The following is a 19,670-nucleotide window of genomic DNA, read 5'->3' as shown; positions in this document are numbered from 1 at the left end:
TTTTCACAGTGCTTTTCCATACCTCCAGCTACTCGGAGGCTGAGGCAGGAGAATGGCATGAACCCGGGAGGCGGAGCTTGCAGTGAGCTGAGATCCGGCCACTGCACTCCAGCCTGGGCGACAGAGCGAGACTCCATCTCAAAAAAAAAAAAAAAAATGTCTGGAATCTATAGATAACATAACCGATTAGGTCAGGGGTCAATCTTTAACTACCAGGCCGAGGGTGTGATGCCGGGCTGTCTGCCTGTGGATTTCATTTCTGCCTTTTAGTTTTTACTTCTTCTTTCGTTGGAGGCTGAAATTGGGCATAAGACAATATGAGGGGTGGTCTCCTCCCTTATTCTGGCCCCATGGACATGATGACGGGCTGCCCTTCCCCAGCTTCTGCCCAATGCCTGCCCTCTCCTGTGCCCCCACTCCAGCTCACTCAGACACCCAGCCTGAACAGCCCCGTCTTCCTGCCCAGTGACCCAGCTGAGGACTGGTTCCTGGACAAGACCTGGGTGTGACCCTCAAAGTTCCTGGTGCACAAGACAGTCACTCATCTACTCCGAACCCACTTTGTGCTGGAGCCTTTGCTTTGTCCATACTGCACAGCTGCCCATGAGCCACCCATTTTCAAGGCAGGGAGGAGCCCTCCTCACAGTGCCCACAGCTGTGGGAGACCCAGGGTTGCCTGATCTGACCTCTGACTCTGGCTTCCCCTTTCTTCTGCACCTTCCACATCAACATCCACCCAGCACTGGGCTGTTTGTACCAGGAAAGCTCATCCACCAGGTCAAGGCCCTGGAGGCCTGGGATCTTGTGGGGAGCACAGAGGGCCAGGGGAGGCCTGAGATTTGGTCCAGAGCCCCTGCTAGCAGCAGGAATGGGCTCTCTGCTTATTACAGTCAGTCGTTGGGACAGGTGGGCTGCCTGGAGCTGATCAACAAAGGACTGGCAGCTGCCACCTACCACTCCCTGTACCTGTCCCACCAACTGGCTGACCTCAAGGTCCAGGACCTCGCCCACTACTACATTCCAGATCTGGGCAGCCATAGAGAGGTGACATTCCCCTGGGGCCTGAGGGCTCCAACCCTCTCACCCTCCCCTATACCCCTGTTGGTTTATTCAACCTTCCCCCAGCCTCCTGCCCAAACACACTGCTGTCTCCAAGCCCTTCCTGCTTACTCTTCATCCTTCCCAGCTGTGTGACCTTGGGCAAGTTATTTAATCTCTCTGTGCTGGTTTCTTCATCTGACAATGAGGATAATAAGAGCACCTATGGTATAGCTTATTATTGTTATTAAATGCAAAACCCTAAGAACAGACCCCAGTGCACAGAAAGTGCTCTCTGAGATTAGCTATTAAGATTATTATGCCAGGCTCGGTGGCTCACGCCTGTAATCCCAGGACTTTGGGAGGCCGAGGCGGGTGGATCATTTGAAGTCAGGAGTTCAAGACCAGCCTGGCCTACGTGGCGAAACCCCATCTCTACTAAAAATACAAAAGTTAGCTGAGTGTAGTGGCGGACGCCTGCAAACCCAGCTACTGGGGAGGCTGAAGCAGAAGAATCACTTGAACCCGGGAGGTGGAGGTTGCAGTGAGCAAGATTGTGCTACTGCACTCCAGCCTGGGCAACAAGAGCAAAACTCCATCTCAAAAAAAAAAAAAAAAAGATTATTATTTACCCCATAGATAAAGTCACTGTGTCTCCAGGTTTCTCCGTTGAAATATTCCTCATAGGAGACTGCCTTGGGGTATAGCTGTGGCCTCCACGCCAACGGCCAGATCCTCTTAACATCTGGCCTCCTGAGGTTTCCCAGCTCCTGCCACCAGCCTGCATAATGACCTCCCACCAGCACTTAGATTGATGGCGGTGCCGCTGCCCATTAGCCACGAGTGGTGCCCAGTGGCTCGCCCCTTGCAATGCTGCATTCCCTGCAGCTTAGCCCCTCTAAAATCTGCCTCTACTTCCATTCTTCCACCTCAGCACACACGGGCTCTAGGGAGATGAGGCACCCTAATTTCTCCCTCTCTCCCAATTCAAATTCTGCCCTGGCTACAAGCTCAACTCATGTCCCACCTCCCCCTTGAAGTCCTCAGGGACTCCCCCTCTATGAACATCCGCAGCAGGAGCGCCTTCCCCAGCAGGGGGTCCGCACATCCTACAATGGCTGGGGATGGAGGGCCCTTTGGGAACCAGTGGAGGCAATGAACCCAATCAGATGGTCCCAACGCAGATGGGCCTGGTGTCTCATCCTTCCCTGTGGTTTGGAATCCAAATACCTGCAGGACCAGTGAGCAGAGAAAAGCTAAGGAAGAAGAATGGGCAGGGACCGTGGCCAGTGGGGAACTCACGTTTGTCTGACAGGGACAGTGGTGACCCAGCTATCACTGTGACCAGATCTTCTGATTTTTCAGCAGAAACCAGACATCTTCTAATATTTAAATGTTGGCAAGTGATTCAACTTGAAAAACAAACAGAAAAACCTTGCCGGCTGATCAAAACACATCTGCAGATCAGTCATGGCCCTGGGGCCTCCGTTTGCATGCCGTGGTGAAGACCACAGCCTCTCGGTTTGATCTTGGCTCCGCAATTCACTCTGTGGTTGGCCGTTTTCCTTCCTTGGCCTCAGTTTCCTCCTTTGTGGGCAGCAGGCCTCAGTGGCCCCTTCCAACCCACACCCCTGTGCAGTGTTAGCTCCCAAGTGTTAGTCACCATGTATTCCCGACCCCCCAGCTTTGGGACCAATATTGTTAACATCTACTGCCCGGATGACACGGCAGTGAGCACGGACTCGGAGCTCCAGGCCTGGGTCAGGGAGATCTTCCAGGAGGGTTTTCAAAGCCAGATGCTCTCAGAGGTGCTGTCCACTGCCCTAGGCCAGCAGCCTCTTGGGTCTCACCTCTGTCTCTCTACCCTACTCCCATCGAGGGGTCCCTTCCACCCTGGGCCACTGTGCTGGGCTCCTCTGGTGTTTCACTATGATCATCTTCACCTGCTCAGCCCAACATGCTGCCATCAACAGCGGCCAGGTGAGCCAGTGCCAACCCCGGGGACAAGCAGGGTCGCGGGAGGAGCAGCCCTAGCAGCACTGGCAGCTCTGTACTGAGTATGCGGGGGTCGGTCTGAATATTCCGTACCTGGATCCCCAGTATTCCTATCATCCTGTGGCTTGCCCTGCCCACCGCCAAGGGCCAGACGGAACTAGCAGCCTCACTCCCTGAGGTCAATGCCACACACCACACCCTGGTGCTTCTGTGGGGGGTCAGCCATGAAACCAAGGACACCATAAGCAAGGCCCCAGGTGGGGATGGCTGGGGTCTCAGCTTCTAGAGAGTGGGTACATTGAGGAAGGGATCCTGGGGACAATGGCTACCAGAAAGGGTGCACTTAGCAGGCTAGGCTCCTAGGTGGCAGGGCTTGCAGCCGCTAGGTTGCTGGTGGGTGTGGCTTAGGGTGTTGTGGATTCCTAGTAGATGGAGCTAAGAGTGGTCTGGGCTTCAGAGTGAGCCAGGCTTGGAGTGGTCTGGCTTTCTTGTGGCCCGCAGTCTTTTGTCGAGGTGGGCAGGTGGTTTATGTTTCAAGTTGGATAGGTCTGGAGTGGTCCAGGACCCCTAGGTGGGCTGGGCTTGGGTGGACTAAGTTCCCTGGTAGGGAGACTTAAGATGGAACAGAATCGCTGTGGGCTGAATATGCAGCCCGCCAAGGTCCCAGCCTTTCCTTCTCCCAGCCTGGACACCTACCCAGAGGAGCACTGCACCGAGAAGGCCCCGCGGCGGAGCATCGCCGCCTTACAGAGCCGCTTGGCCCAGATGTCGGCGGACGTCCTGGAGTGGAACTGGGGCCTGGCGCTGCCCTACTCCTACCTGGACCCCGCGGCCGCAGAGAACGGAATCGCGGTGAGAGCGCGCTGCGCGCACAGCCTGCACCCGCACCCCGCAGCGCCAGCCCTGCCGCCAGCGCCCGAGTAACTTGCCGCGCGTACTCACAGCCAGACCCAGGGAAAGGAAGGTTTTTTGGTTGGTTGGTTTTTGGTTTTTGAGGTTTTTGTGTTTTGTTTTGTTTTGTTTTTTGAAACTAGGAGGGTACAGGATGGGGAGAGGAGAGAGGGGAAGGGCGCTCCTAAATAGAAATGCTGTTCTCAATGAGCACCGGGTCCAGGTAGTAGTAGGGGATGGGGAGGCACTTGTTGCGCTGGCGGATGTCGTGTGAGATCTGGTTCAGGCGCTGGCGGAATGCCTCTATGCTCCTCCGCGGGGCCTCCTCCACGAAGTGAATGTCCGGGAAGTGTCCCAGGGGCCGCTGCGGGCAGAGAGCTCGACAGCTGGAACCAGGGCTGGCCAGCACCCCCTCCTCCTGCCGGTGGCCCTGGCTCCTCCACCCTTTGGCTTCAGTGGTCTCTCACTCCCTGCTCCCCACTCGACGCCTCCAGTTATCCTTCCCCCTCCCCAGCTCCTGGCCCCCTCCCTGTGCTCAGAGTCCCCCATCCCGTCTCTCACCCTGTCGTCAGGCTCACGGCTGAGGGTCCAGAGCACCAGCAGCGTGATGCACGTGGTCTTCACATCCGGCAACGTGTCCATGAAGGTCTCCAGAGTGGTCAGCCCCTTAGCCTGAATCGGTGGATTCCTCATGGACGCTGGGAAGTTGGGCATCCAGGCGGTGAACTCCATCTGGAAGTGGGGTAGAGGCACGGGTCTGGGTGGAAGAGTACCCCAGGAAGAAGAGTACTGGGGCACGTTCCTTCCGCCATACCCTGACCATCTGCCCTCCAGTCGCTGCCTTGGACTCCCCGCCCTTGGCGCTGAGGCTGGGCTGGGTTGGTTAGACTGGGGCTGGGGCTGAGAGTTGGGGCTGAGGCTTGGTTTCCGTTGGGACTGGAGTTGAAGCTGGAACTTGGGCTGAGACAAGCTGAGGCTGGACCAGGGAGGGATTATGGCTGAGGCTGGGTTTGAGGTTGGGGCACGGACTAAATTTGGGAGGTCTGGGCCTGGGGCTGGGCCTGGGCTATTGAGAGCACTGGTACCTGGCCTGTGTTGACAGCAGCGTGCTTGGCAGAGCAGGTGAAGATTACTATGGTGACATATCGGATCAGCTCAGGCACGGTTCGCAAGCACCTGGGGAAACCTGAGCGGCAGGGGAATAGCCCAGGCGGCGTCAGTCCTGCCCTGGCACTGGCTGCCCGGCAGAGGGCGCCACCATGTCCCGCTCTCCCCGTTTTGCAAAAGCTTCAAGCTGCCGCATCCATACCCTCATCCTGACTGTGTGACCCTCCTGTGGCAGGAACCCCATCTCCCCTAAACCAGATCATAAGGTTAGGGATAGAGAGCTGCAGGCCCTGGCCAGAAGTCCTCCAGGGCTGCTCCTGGCCCCTGCCTAACCTGTGACCCTCAGATCTCTCTTTCAGTTTCCCTGGGGGTGCCTCTCTGGTCCCAGGCCTGGGGATGTTGGTAGAGGCAGGAGGCTTCCCTGGGTTCCTTCGTTCCTTCGGAAGAGTCCTGCCCCGAATCAACCCAGCCCCCGCCCTCCACTCCCTCCCATCACCTCCTTCCAGACTCTGTGCACACTCCAGATGGATTTCTCAGTCCCACACCTCTTCCCTACCAAGCTGCTGGCTTCTCTTTCCTGTTGTCCCGTGTGAACCTCAGGTTGCTTCTCTTTCCTGTTGTCCCATGTGTCCTGGCTGCCATGGTGATCTCAGGTTCCAAAAGTCCCACATATTCAAACCAGACTCATCATCTTCCTCCCTAACCGCTCCTCTTTTTAGCCCCCAGCTCAAGGGACGACACACATCATTTATCCAGCTGCAAAAGCCTGAAACGTGGAGTCGCCCTCGGCCCCTCCCTCCAAACCCAAACCATCACCCAGTCCTGTCATTTCCAGCTCTGAAATTCTCTGTGGTGTCCCCATAGCCCTCACCCTAGTCAGGTCCCCAGTCTTCCCTCCTGGACACCACGGCAGCTTCCCTAACTGTCTCCTGATTGCCAGTGCAGCCTGATACTCTAGCATACAAGTCTAATCTCCTTGCAAAACCCTCGATGGCTCCCCACTGGCCCTTAACCAGGCTGTGCAGGCTGGCCATTGCCCACAGCCTCAGCCTTAGCCCATTGGGAACCTCCCCACGTCCCACCCTAAGCTCTAGTTGCAGAGAACGTGATTGCAGTAAGCAGCTCCTGGAACTCCCTATGCTCCCTCTGGCTTTCTCAACTTTTCACATGCTGCTCCCATGCAGAACTCTCCATCCCCATCCTCCGTCATCTTGAGGCTGACCTCTCCATCCTGCAGATCTTAGCTAGATGTTAGCCAAGAAGTTAGATTTCAGCTAGATCTTAGCCTGCTGCTCCCACCCTATCTTCTCTCCACTACCCCTTCCCAAGGTGGGTTAGGCGCCTTCCCTGGACTTCCCCACAACTTTCTTTAGGGAAATACCTGCCACCCCAGACTATGAACTCCTTGAAGGCAGGCACCCTCACCACCTGCCTTTTTCCCTTTTACCTCCTCAATAATCAGCACAGTATTGCATTGTGGGTGCTCACTGGATATTTGTTGAATGTCTACCCGGGTGGCGGTACCTCAGGGCACTTTCACCGCTCTCCTGGAGCTGCCAGCTCCCTCCTGCCAGCTCCCTCCTGCCAGCTCCCTGGCCTCCTGCCCTTTCCTGTTGGAGCTCACACCCCCATTTCACAGTCCACAAAGATTTGTTTCTGGGGTGGGGCTGGGATCCCTCCAGGTCTCTGCAGAGATGACCCACAGCCCCTAATCTCAGACAGGGACCCATTGCCAGCCATGCTTTCTTCCCCAGCCTCTCTGAGATGCCACCGCTCCAGGGCCGGAGAAGAGCCTGTCAGAATCCGAAGGCAGCAATTTGGTCTCCTTCAGTCCACAATAAAACATGTTCTGATCCAGCCCAGGAGGGCCCTAGCAGACCTGCCTGGGGGCTGCCCCTCAGCCCCAGCTCCCCCTGATTGCCCAGGTGTCCAGGCCCATACCTGAGCTCTCCCGCCCTAGGAGACACTCTTTAAATATCTCCTGCACCCAGGACTGCAATTCTGGGTCACCCTCCACGGCTGCGTCACTTGGATAATAATAGGTGATCATCTCCGTCACGTACCTGACCAGGGGACAGGGCCTCAGTTTGGATCTTCCTCCCCTCCCACTCCTCAGCCAGGCTTCTCCCACCTCCCCCAGGATGCCCTGACCTCCGTTGGCCCCGGAGCTGCCCCAGGCCTGTGGGAGGGCAAGTCCTGTGGGGTAGAAGTGGAGAGGATGGCTTGGCAAGGCCAGCACACACCCAGAGCACTCCCTTGTAAGGGACGGGCAAGGCCTACAGGCAGCTCAGATCCCAGAAGGGGTCTGGCCAGCAGAGGTGGGCTGGGGAGCCAAGCAAGGAAGAGGCCTGCAGGACTGAGGGTGTAGGTGTGATGGACACACAGACCCCAGGCCCCTTCCCTAAGGCCAAGCCCCTGGATGGCACAAGACCCACACTCAGGTCTCTAGAAGCTCCCCACACCCTCTCCAACATCCCAAGGCATCCACCCTGAGAGCCACCCACTGCTGTCCCGAGCTCACCTCTCCAGTGCATTCCACACCGCCAAGCTGTCATCGCGGTAATAATATCCAGGCAAGTCCTGGACTCCACGCTCCACAAAGTCATTGGGGAGGTAGAGGCTGTCATAGGTGAGCTCCGACAGAGCCCGTACCATCACCTCAGCAAAGCCCTCCACGCCCAGGGACATGCCCTGTGAGGGAGGAGGCAGATCCTGGAGCTGGATGGGCATCCCTGGCACCCCCCTCAGGTCCTCTAGGATCCCAGTAAGTGCCCCTGTAACCCCCGACCCAGCCCACCCCACATCCGGGAACTCTCCTGCTCCAGGCCAGCACAGCAGCCCTGCCTCTGTTCCTTTCTCGAGAGGAGAACCCACTTCATCCAGTTCCCTCCTTTCATGGCCCATCATGATGACCCAAAGGCAAGTGGGAAGTCCTGCTCTTCGTCTAACTGCAAAGGCCAGAGGAAAGCGAATGTCTCGTTGGGGTTGGGGGCGGGAAGTCTTACCTTGGCGGAGAGCCCCCCCTCGTTGAGAAGAACGGCCCGGCCGATGCTGTTGATCTGGACGGTGTATCGGGTGTGGGGGATGAGGAGCTGTGGGAAGAGCAAGGAGGATGAAGAGAAAGGGCTGAAGCGGCCCCCAAAGGAGCTCAGCTTCCCACTTCTGCAATATCAGATCCACTTACTCTGGGAAGTCCCCATGCCAAGCCCTCTCTTGTGGTCCCCAGATACCCCCCAGGCTGACTGGCATCTCTCTGACTGCACCGTGGGCCTGGGGGCTTTCCGAGGCCAGGTGAGGGCCATGGTGCCTGGGAGAGGCCCCTCCCCCCAAGCCTATACCTTGTAGAGGGGGTGGCACATGGGCAGGTTCCTCAGCAAGGCCAGGCAGAAGGCCTCAGCAATAAGGTGAGTCTCCAGCAGGTGGGAGATGGCCTCGTGGCTGTAGAACTCCGCATAGCGCACCCACGTCTTGGCTAGCAGCCAGTCCCACTCAGAATCACTGGGCAGGAAGATGGGGCAATCTGGCCCGGGGGTCTGGCTGAGCTAGGGGTGATGAAAGAGAAAGGATTAGGTGAGGGCAGAGACCCACACACATAAAGGGCCCACTGCAGGACGGAGGCAGAAGGGAGTCTGAGAAGGTGAAAACACTCCGAAACTCTGGTCCCACTGGTCCCCTGAGCACCCCTGGGCCTTTTCTCCCTCCCCACATTTGATCTTGCCATTCCCTCTGCTCAACTGCAGTACCTTCCTCTTGCCCCTGTCTCTACCTGGTAGCTTCCACTTACTCTTCAAGAACCATCTCACATGCTGCCTCCTCTGGCAAGACTTCCTTACTTCAACTACACCTCCGCCACATTCAGGTGTGCAGGTTGTGCACTGCACAAGGAGTCCTAGCCCCTCAGGGGGCAGGCAGATCACTGAAACCAGCCTACATTTTTCCATTAAGGAACCAGCAGCATCAGGCTCTGGGGCTCTGGCCCATCCACCCAGAGGGAGCCTCTTTCTAACTTGCACATGACCCTGGGAAACACCTCGTTGCTTCCTCTGCCAGACCAGATTCCCAAGGCAGAGGCTAAGTCTAATTCTCTCAGTATTTCCAGTAGGGACCTGACCCGCTTCAGGGATTGGTTTTCCAGGTGGATGGATGGATGAAGTCAAAGAGACAAGCACACTGCACAGACACATATACATGCACACACACAGATGCACACACAGGGGGCATACAAGTACAGCCAGCCCTCTGTATCCATGGGTTCCACAGCGGTGGATTCCACCAACAACCTATGGAAAATATTCTGGGGAAAAAAGTGTCTCTAGTGAATGTGTACAGACTTTTTTTCCTTGTCATTCCCTGAACAATACCGTATAACAACGATCTACATAGCATTTACATTGTATTGTATTGAGTACTATAAGTAATCCAGAAAGGATTTATTTTATTTTATTTTTTTGAGACAGAGTCTTGCTCTGTCACCCAGGTTGGAGTGCACTGGCACAATCTCCACTCACTGCAACCTTCACCTCCTAGGTTCAAGAGATTCTCCTGCCTCAGCCTCCTGAATATTACAGGTGCCTCCCCACCATGCCCAGCTAATTTTTGTAGTTTTAGTAAAGATGGGGCTTCCCGTGTTGGCCAGGCTGGTCTTGAACTCCTGACCTCAGGTAATCTGCCCACCTCGGCCTCCCAAAGTGCTGGGATTACAGGCGTGAGCCACCACGCCCAGCCTAGATGGGATTTAAAATACACAAGATGGCCGGGCGAGGTGGCTCACACCTGTAATCCCAGCACTTTGGGAGGCTGAGGCGGGAGAATCGCTTTAGCCCAGGAGTGCAACATGGAAGAAAGCGTAGCGCTCCTTGTGTACACGCAGCAGCAAGAGCTCACCCAGCCCCACTGAGCAGAGCACCTCGTACTTCTGTACCTGAGGGGACCAAGACAGCAAGAAGGTGAGAGGCAGGGAACCACCAAGGCGGTCCTTGCGCCTTGCAAGATACATCTCTCCACCTAAGCCTATTGGGGCATACAAACCTGAGCTGCTCCTAGGCCCTACCGGGCTTTTGTACGAATTAGAAAAACATGCCCGGGCCGCACGCGGTGGCTCACGCCTGTGATCCCAGCACACAAGAAGATGTGTGTAAGTTATATGTAAATACTGGGACATTTTATATAAGAAACTTGAGCACCTGCAGATTTTGGCATCCGGGGGAGGTCCTGAAACCACTCTCTCAAGGATACCAAGAGACGGCTGACTACACACAGGACCACACGCTCGCATAAGCGCCCGCGCACTCGGAGGAACATTCGCGCACACAGAGGCTCAGCGGCAGCGCCGCCTACAGCCTAGGAACCTGGATGGCGATGGGCATCATCTTGCCCTCCGGTCCGAAGTGCAGCAGGCAGAGTGGGGCGCAGTGGTGCTGCTTCCGGCCGCTGAGCTCGACGGTGGGGATGCCCTCCATGATGCGGTAGTCGGCCAGGTAAATGTTCCCCTTCTGGAGGGGAGCGGCGAAGGGTGGCAAGTAGGCGCCCATACGGGGCCCCCGTGACCCGAGCCGCAAGTGCAGAAGGCGCTGGCGACCAGGGGCAGGGGTGCGACGGGGACAGGGACGCGGGGTGCGGGCGTGGCTGGGACTGGCGCGGGCGCCGCAGGTGGGGAGAGGGGGGGATGCCCGCGAGGGAGGCCAGGAAGGGGGCCGGGGTCTCCGCCGGAGCGGGCCTCACCTCCAGCTCCGCTTGCAAGCACGTTCCCTCGCCCAGGAACGGAGCCACCATGTCGTCTGTGACGGGGAACTTGTCTGGGATCCGCGTGCAGCGGCGAATCAGGCCGGGGTTGACGCCGTTGAGGTACTGGTACCCAAAGAAGGTGTCCTCTGCCCAGTGCTCGGCCACGTACTCTGCGAGGACGGCGCGAGGGCGTCACAAGGAGGCCCGGCCCCCCACGGGGACGGAGAGGCATGGGACAGAAGAAGACCATGGGCACCTAGAGGACTCGGGGAGGAAAACTAAGCCCCCAGCCTCGCGCTGAGCGGCGGGAGGAGCCCGGGGCGACGTTTTCCAAGAAGCCGCCAGAGGGCGCGCGCTCGCCTCGCTGCCTCTCTTGTCTCACTGCCCACATGTGGGGGTCCTGCCTAGCAAGCCGGAGACCACCTGACTCCCTCTGCTGGATCCGGACGCCCCATTCCATACCGGAGACGACAGATTTCTTGCCAGGGAAAATTTTCCTAATGTCCTTCAGCCTTTTCCACGAATGTTTGCAGTCCAACAGGCCGCGGACTTTGAAAGCCAGTGCCCTAGGAGATGGGATTCCAGGGAGAGGCGGTCAGAGTCTGCCAAGCGCTGGCTGGGGCGGGTGGCGGAGCAGCCCCACCCACTTAGGTCTCTGGGTCTCAGGGTCTGTGCGTCGCAAAGTCTCTGGGTCCCATGTCTCAAGATCTTTGCATCTCTAGGTCTCTGGGATCATCTCTCGGATTTTTCTGGGTTTGCGTTTCAGCTCCCTCTGCCTTCCTGGCCATTCCAACCTCTGGGGTTGTCTTGGAGGCCGCCAAGGTGGGGGGAGAGGAATAGTCCTTGCAGGAGCCCTGTTCTCCCGTCACTCACACACACTCACATGGGCCCCAGGCGGACGAAGAAGGAGGCTGTCTTGAGGAAGGAGTAGCGGAGATTTAAGTTCAGGAACTTGGTGGCCTTAAAGTTGATGAGAATTGGGAATCCCGGAATATAGCCATTCCACCTGTGGGGAGAAGCGCAGGGCAGCTGGGATCCAGGGGGCGGGGAGGAGGCAGGCGTCCAGGGGAAAACCGTGGGAGGGGCCCAGCGCAGCTTCTTCGGGTTCTTACTCAGGCCGGTTGGGGTTGCGATGCCTCCGGACCGGAGGGCGGTAACTGGGAATGTGCACATAGTTGGGTAAGCCAGGAAGAAAGACTCGCCAGCTGCAAGGGAAACCGAGATGTGACCCTCATGCCCGTACACCACCCCAGGGCAAAGGGCCAGAGCCATCACTGCCCCCCACCTCCCTGGACCCCTGCCGGGCGCTCAGACTCTGCCACCCGCCCCCTCACTGGTAGAAGTCCTGCTTGGCTCTGATCTCCTCTCTTCTGTGCTCCAGGAGGACAGGGAGCGAGTCGTCTGCTGTTGTCTTTCCTGTAGGGAGACCAAGGAGGGGACTCAAGGGCTGACCCTTACCCCTGCCCACTCCTGCCTACTTCCGGAAGCAGGAGTTCAGCTTCTGTGCCCCAGGTAGGCTCTGGGGGTTGCCCATGACCAAGGAGTGGGAAGGCTCACCTTGGAAGAATGAAGGAGCGTCCGTCGCGAAATCTCAGATAAGAGGATCATGGACCCACACTCTCCTCTTGCTCTACCCTCAAGTTGAGCTCTGCTGCTGCAAAAAGTCCCTCCTCTACACCCACTGAAATTTTTTTATTTCTATAAATTCATGGAGCACAAGAGCAATTTCGTTACATGCATAGATTTCACAGCGGCCAAGTTAGGGCTTTAGGATACCCATCAGCTAAATAATGTGTATTGTACCCATTAAGTAATTTCTCATCATCCACCCCCTCCCATCCTCTCACCCTTAAGAGTCTCCATTGTCTATTATTTTGCTATGTCCATGTGTACACTTTTTTTTTTTTTGAGATGGGGTCTCATTCTTGTCGCCCAGCCTGGAATGCAATGGCACAATCTCAGCTCACTGCAACCTCTGCCTCCTGGGTTCAAGTGATTCTGCTGCCTCAGTGTCCCGAGTAGCTTGGATTACACGCAGCTACTTTTTATATTTTTAGTAGAGATGCAGTTTCGCCATGTTATCCAGGCTGGTCTCGAACTCCTGACCTCAGGTCATCTGCCCGCCTCTGCCTCCCAGAGTGCTGGGATTATAGGCGTGAACCACTGCGCCTGGCCCATGTGTACACATTTTTTAACACCCTTTTATGGGTGAGAACATTTGGTATTTGACTTTCTGGTCTGGCTTGTTTCACTTAAGATAATGACTTCCGGTTCCATCCATGTTGCTGCAAATGACATGATTTCATTTTTTTTCCTGACTGAATAGTATTCCACTGTGTATATATACCACATTTTCTTTATCCAGTCATCCATTAGGGCACTTAGGGTAATTCCATATCTTTGCTAGTGTGAATAGTGCCACGATAAATAAGGCATCTTTTTGATATGTTGATTTCTTTTCCTTTGAGTAGATACCACTGAAATATTAAGAACTAACAGTTGTTTAGCATTTACTAGGTCCTAGGTGTTGGGAAAAGTGCTTGTGGGGTTCCTGTATAAACTGGCCATAAAAATATTGGACACAGCCTGGCGCGGTGGCTCATGCCTGTAATCCCAGCACTCTGGGAGGCTGAGGTGGGCGGATCACGAGGTCAGGAGATCGAGACCATCCTGGCTAACATGGTGAAACCCCTTCTCTACTAAAAATACAAAAAAAATTAGCCGGGCATGGTGGCGGGCGCCTGTAGTCCCAGCTACTCGGGAGGCTGAGGCAGGAGAATGGCGTGAACCCGGGAGGTGGAGTTTGCGGTGAGCTGAGATCCCGCCACTGCACTCCAGCCTGGACGACACAGCGAGACTCCATCTCGGGAAAAAAAAAAAAAAATGGGACACTAAGTTGTGGAAAGTCACAAAAAGCCTCTAAGGAGGGAAGCGTTATTGCCATTATGTTCCCATGTTCTGAGCACAACTTATCTATAACCTCTCTTATCTGTAAACACGGTGTTGAAGGAGAAAGACACTCCTTTGAAACACTGGAATGTGGACAGACGTGCAGGCTCCTAGTTAAGCCCACTCCCACTAGCTGCTGTCCGATAAGTTAAAGATACACTGAGCACAAAGGAGATTCATTTAAACCACTATTGCTATAGATTACGCCTATGACGTACTGCCTGCCTTTCACTGTTTCTCCCTGAACATCTGCTTCTTAGGTCTAAGTGATTGTACTCAATAAATAGTGTGGAGACCAGAACTCTGGGCCTTTTGCAGCTTCCATGTTGCAACTGGCCCCCTGGCCCCCACTCTTTATGCACTCTTAACCTGTCTCTTCTCATTCCTTCATTGCCACCGGACTTTGGGTACCCTACGGGTGGTGTCGAAGCTGGTCCCCAACACCAGGCACTTTGTAGACACTTTACTTTTATTAATCTAAGCCTAAGAAGTACCCTATGAGACAGGTGACTATTACTATAGGCTCCTGACCCCTTCTCTACAACCCCAAAGTACAGAAAGCTGTGGAAATCAAGTTTGTTTGTCTGTCTGATTGTTCCACAACAAATTCATTGGTTGACAAAGTCTGCTGTGAATCTCCCTGAGGCTATATACAATCTTTATTTAACTCATTCAATGTAACTATTCATAGTTGTTGCTGGGAAGTGTTAGTATATTTGATTGAGGTGCCCTGTGGTAGATACAGCACATAATATAAGGGGTATGTGTGTGATATAGATTTATAGATGAAAATATGTATGTATACATATACATATTTTATATAAACATACACATGTGTACAGATACATGTGTGTGTAGCTTCTCAATAAAATCTGAATTTCAAAACACCCCTGGAGTCAACAGTTTTAGCTAAAGGACTGTATCACCATGCCCATTTTACAAAGAGAAACAGCCGCTATTACATATTACCTGGGGACAAGGCTGGATTTGCACCGTGGCAGGCTGCTTCTGACCACCAACAGTTGTTAAGCCTTTTAAAACTCTATTCAGGCCAGGTGCGGTGGTTCATGCCTGTAATCCCAGCACTTTGGGAGGCAGAGGCAGATGGATCATGAGGTCAGGAGTTCAAGACCAGCCTGACCAACATGGTGAAACCCCATCTCTACTAAAAATACAAAAATTAGCCGGGCATGGTGGCGCACACCTGTAATCCCAGCTACTCAGGAGGCTGAGGCAGAAAAATCGCTTGAACCCTGGAGGCGGAGGTTGCAGTGAGCCGAGATCGCACCACCACACTCCAGCCTGGGTGACAGAGCAAGACTCCATCCCCAAAAAAGAAAAAATACTCCATTCAGATGTCATCTTACTGGATTATCACATCCACCCTATGAAGTAGGTTCTGTTGTTATCTCCATTTTACAGATGAGAATTTGTAAATTGGTTTACAATTTACAAGGTTTAGAAGAATTTGGAAATGTGGCAAGGTGTGGTGGTTCACGCCTATAATCCTAGCACTTTGGGAGGCCAAGGCGGGCGGATCACAAGGTCAAGAGATCGAGACCATCCTGGCTAACACAGTGAAACCCCTTCTCTACTAAAAATACAAAAAATGATCTGGGTGCGGTGGCACGTGCCTGTAGTCTCAGCTACTCAGGAGGCTGAGGCAGGAGAATCACTTGAACCTGGAAGGCGGAGGTTGCAGTGAGCCAAGATCGTGCCACTGCACTCCAGGGCGACAGAGTGAGACTCCGTCTCAAAAAAAAAAAAAAGAAGAAGTAGAATTTGGAAATGTGCCCAAATGCCAAATGTCCAGCTAGTCGGTGGAAGAACTGAGACCCAAGTCCAGGTCCGTCTTTCTCCAGCACCCTGGCTGGTGGTCCCCAGACTGGCCTGTGCCTACCACTGCAGTCCATCATTTCCTCTCAAGGCCCTCACCTCACCACCCTCTCCCTCTTCCGCCTGCCTCAGCTCATGTTGTATTCTGGATGAACAGCGCTCCCTGGAGTTATGCAACCCAGAGACCCAGCTCGTTTTCATCCCCAGGGCGGGAGCCTCACTCCTTTGAGGGCCCTATGGGTGACTCAGGTCTCCCTGTCCTGTTGCGTGGCAGCGGCTCCACCCAACCCCATTCCTGCCTGGCCACCAGCATCACCCTGCCTGTCCCTTGCTTCCATGTCACCCAGACCTGTCACTGCAGTAAGATGCTCTGTGTCCCCAGTGAGACCCTCCCCTTGGCATGCTCACCATCTCCCAGGCTTTCTTTGCCTCTCCTTTCCCCAACTCAGGCCCTGTTCCCCACCCCTGGGGGAAGATTCCAGCACAGGGCAATGAGAAACGGAAGAGAGGTAGTCAACTGCAGGGAGGATAGGGCTTCAGGCCCCGGGTGTCCTCAGCTCTGCCTTTCCCTCCCACTCGTCTCAAGGGGAGCCAACAGACACTCAGGTGGTAGAACTGGGGGATAACAGAGGACAGGCCTCCAGTTCCCATGCAGCACCACAAATTAGGAACCTGACCCCAGCCCACCACACAAGGGGCTCTGGCAGGGGTGGGTGCAAGTAGCTCAGCCACTCAGGTCCTGTGTCTCTCCCATGGGAGTAACCAAGCAACTGGAAAAATCACTGGGCAGCCTTAGCCAGCCCTAAACTTGGAGAAACCTTGACAGTCTATCTGAATAACAGGGCCTCTATTGGATAGATCCTTACTGGATTAAGGGGGGCCTTTTGGAGTAACAGTTCATCCTGTTAGAGAAATGTGGTGTCCTATTGGGAAAATAGGGAGTCCTTTGGAGCAATAGAACATCCCATTAGTCTAAAAAATGCTCAGTTAGAAAACCAGGGCTCACACCTGTAATGCCAGCACTTTGGGAGGCTGAGGCAAGCAGATCACCTGAGGTCAGGAGTTTGAGACCAGCCTGGCCAACATGGTGAAATCCCATCTCTACTAAAAATGCAAAAATCAGTCGGGCGTGGTGGTGCACGCCTGTAGTCCCAGCCACTCAGGAGGCTGAGGCAGGAGAATCGCTTGAACCCGGGAGGTGGAGGCTGCAGTGAGCCGAGATCGTGCCATTATACTCCAGCCTGGGCAACAAGAGTGAAACTCCATCTCAAAAAAAGAAAGCCAGGGCATCATAATTATAAGACCACATTACCATGGAGACCTGTTGAACTCAAAGGGCTTCTAAATGGGATAGCAAGGTGCTGGTTGGAATCATGGGGCATCCTGTTATAGTAACAGAATCCTGCTGGAGTAACAGGGAGTCTTTTTGGAGTGCATATGATTGGCATATAAATAGGCCTCCTGTGAGAGTCCTGAGCCTGTACTTAGCATCACAAGCGGTCTTTTTAGAGTGGCCGGGCATCTTGTAGGAGTCAGGGAGGACTGGAGACACAGTGGGGAGTGCACTCTGGGAATGCTGTCTGCTGCCAGATGGGGATGCTGAGGGGAGCCGCTGGGCCTGACACCTCTGTTCCTCTGGTGTGCAGCCCCAAGCTGAGCCCAGAGTAGCAGCACTGACTGAGGGAAATGTGTGACAGTGGCAGGAGAGTCCAGGAGTCCCTGGTGGGGCTGGGCCCCTCCTGGCTTGATGGGAGCCTGGGTGCCATGCCAGGGTAGCAGACTGGAGCGTGAGGCCTCACGGCCATAGGATGGAGCAGGGTGGTGAGGGCTCACCTGTGGCCTCCCGGAGTGCCAGGGTCTCGTAGCCATCCATCCACTGGTAGGCGGGGAAGTGGTAGATATGGCCGTTGGGGGCACAGATCTGCACGTAGTTGCAGTACCAAGGGTCCTTGGGGAAGAAGGAGTAGCGCTCTTTGTGCAGGCGGATGATGAGGAGCTCTCCCAGGTCCTGCGGGCACTGCACGGTGTACTGGTCCACCTAGGCAGGATGCAGGGCTGGCTGAGTGGGCAGGACTTCACCCAGACTCCCAGGCCACCCACCCCTCTGGCCTCTCACCCAGGCCCTGCTCATGCTGCGCAATGCTCACCTCCCTGGACTGATGGAGAGACAGGATTTTGACCTGATCATTGAGCTTCCTTCTGACTCCTCCAACCTGGGGGTCTCCTACTGAGTCCCTCTACCTAGGGCTGCTTAGGACTCCAGTCCCTCCTTCTCTCCATCCCGAGCTCCTGTCTTCTCCCACTCCCCTCTCCGGGCACCTGAGGTTACAGGAACCTTCAGACCCCTGAGGACTTGGGTACCACTCTGCAGTTTTTGAGTGGGGAGAGGTCCAGCCAGCCCTTTCTCCCGTTCATCAATGAAGATGCAAATATTCAGAATGGCCACATAGATGGAGTGACCTATTAAGGTTGCATAGCAGCAGGTAGCTGGGCCTGACTCAAAATCAGGTCTGAGGGCCCACAAAGCATGCCTTCCACTGGACAGGCTGGTCTGATGCCATTGTAAGTCATAGAGAATCCAATCAAATGTGACACAGCTAGGAGACAGCTGAATTAGGAAGAGTGAGTGAGAATGGAAAACAGAGGGATGCGGGAGAGGGGGTAAGACAGAAAGGGGAGGAGAGCGAAGGGGAAGGAAAGCAGGTGGAAAGGACTGAGAAAAGAGGGGATGCAGGATAGGCAGAGACAGGGAGAGAGGGCTGAGGAAGAGGGAGAGAGAAGAAAAGGATGGGGAATGAAATGAGGAATGCCTGAAAGAGTTAGAGATGAGGGAGTAGGATGGAGAAGGATGGCTCAGAGATCTAGGACATGGGCGAGGGCTGGAAGCCAGCTCTGGACAAGGCGTCTAGAGCCACCTGGGGAGCCCACTGTCTTCAGAGCTGTGCCTTGGCTCTCCAGCCTCTCCTGGCCAAGCTCAGCTCACCTGGCTCTCCCTGCGCACCTTCACCTCTCCCGGGACCACAAAGACACACACACACACACACACAACACACACACACACTTACTGCCCCAGTTGCAAAGTCTCTCCCAAAGTGGTTCAGCAGCTGCTTATGGCTCTCTCCTTGCGTCCCCACAATGGTCAGTGAGATGGAGTCCAGTGTTCCCGACAAGAGGTCGGTGCCTGTGGCCACCCTGACTTTATAGGTGGCCATGGCTACTCTTCAGGAGGCAGGAGGGGCACTCAGTCCCAGACACCGTGGAGGGGCCACACGAAGGCCCAAGGCAGGCAAGAGAAGCCAGGCACAGAGTGGAGTGGACAGGGCTGGCCTCCAAGGTGGCGTGGTAAGGTGGCGAGGTGGGGTGACTGGGCCTGCCGGCCAAATCCTGGAAAAGCTGCTGCCCTTGGCGGCCGGGGTGCGTGCTGGGCAGGCCCGGGCGGGGCCCAGCTGGTGGCAGGTGAGCTGGTGTCTGGGCTCCAAGCCTTCTGGGAGCTGGCAGGGAGGAAGAGCAGGCAGGGCACTGGGCCTGCCTCTGAAAGGGTGGATGGAAGATGCCTTGGATGAAGGCGCCTTCAGGGTGGGGGAGCCAGTCCAGCCTGAGCCAGGGCCCTAGGGAAGTTGCGGGAGGGGACAGGGTGGGGCCGCCAGATCTTTATCAGACTAATAAGCTCCTTCCTCCTGCCAGTCCCCATTGGCTGCAGTGTCGGGCACCCCTGCTAAGCAGGGCCATGGGCAGTGAGTGACCTGCATTGGTTCTGAGGCTCCTGGTGGGCGGGGGAGGGGAGGGGGAGGGTACTAAGTCACTGCACAGCTGGCTGGCCGCCAGACCATTCCTCTCTGGGAAATGGGGCAGGTAGTGGCTGCAGTGAGAAAGCTGGCCCGTCCTTCTGCCCCAGGGCCCAGAGTCTGTGACAGGAAGGGTGGGGGGTGTTGAAGCTAGGGCTCGGGGACCACATGGGTGCAGAAAGGCCTGAAGACGCTGCAGGGAGGGACGATCAGGGTAGCAGAAGAGGATCTGTTGCTTCCTGCGGGGCCAGGATCCACTGGGGAGGGACTGCAGTTGGATATAAAATCAGAAGACCAAAAAAAAAAAAAAAAACCTAAACTAGAAGACAGAGTGAAATCTGGGGC

General features: G+C 55.4%; 1 protein-coding gene across 1 annotated transcript; it reads right to left on the bottom strand.

Moving 5' to 3' along the window:
- Nucleotides 1–3,988: 3,988 nt before the first annotated feature.
- Nucleotides 3,989–19,021, bottom strand: ALOX12B (arachidonate 12-lipoxygenase, 12R type). Its single transcript, XM_033184656.1, has 15 exons — nt 18,606–19,021; nt 17,374–17,578; nt 12,090–12,171; nt 11,868–11,960; nt 11,639–11,761; nt 11,218–11,321; nt 10,753–10,925; nt 10,380–10,523; nt 8,370–8,573; nt 8,037–8,123; nt 7,553–7,722; nt 6,973–7,094; nt 5,010–5,110; nt 4,486–4,656; nt 3,989–4,288 (listed from the first exon to the last, which is right to left on the bottom strand). Exons 1-15 carry the CDS (start codon nt 18,750–18,752, stop codon nt 4,109–4,111), a joined length of 2,106 nt encoding a protein of 701 aa, XP_033040547.1. The 5' UTR covers nt 18,753–19,021; the 3' UTR covers nt 3,989–4,108.
- Nucleotides 19,022–19,670: the final 649 nt, after the last annotated feature.

The sequence above is a fragment of the Trachypithecus francoisi genome, unplaced genomic scaffold (assembly GCF_009764315.1).
Source record: "Trachypithecus francoisi isolate TF-2019V2 unplaced genomic scaffold, Tfra_2.0 Lachesis_group20, whole genome shotgun sequence".
NCBI lineage: Eukaryota > Metazoa > Chordata > Mammalia > Primates > Cercopithecidae > Trachypithecus > Trachypithecus francoisi.
Note: the sequence above shows the minus strand (reverse complement) of the source record. Positions and strands in the feature narration are given on the sequence as shown.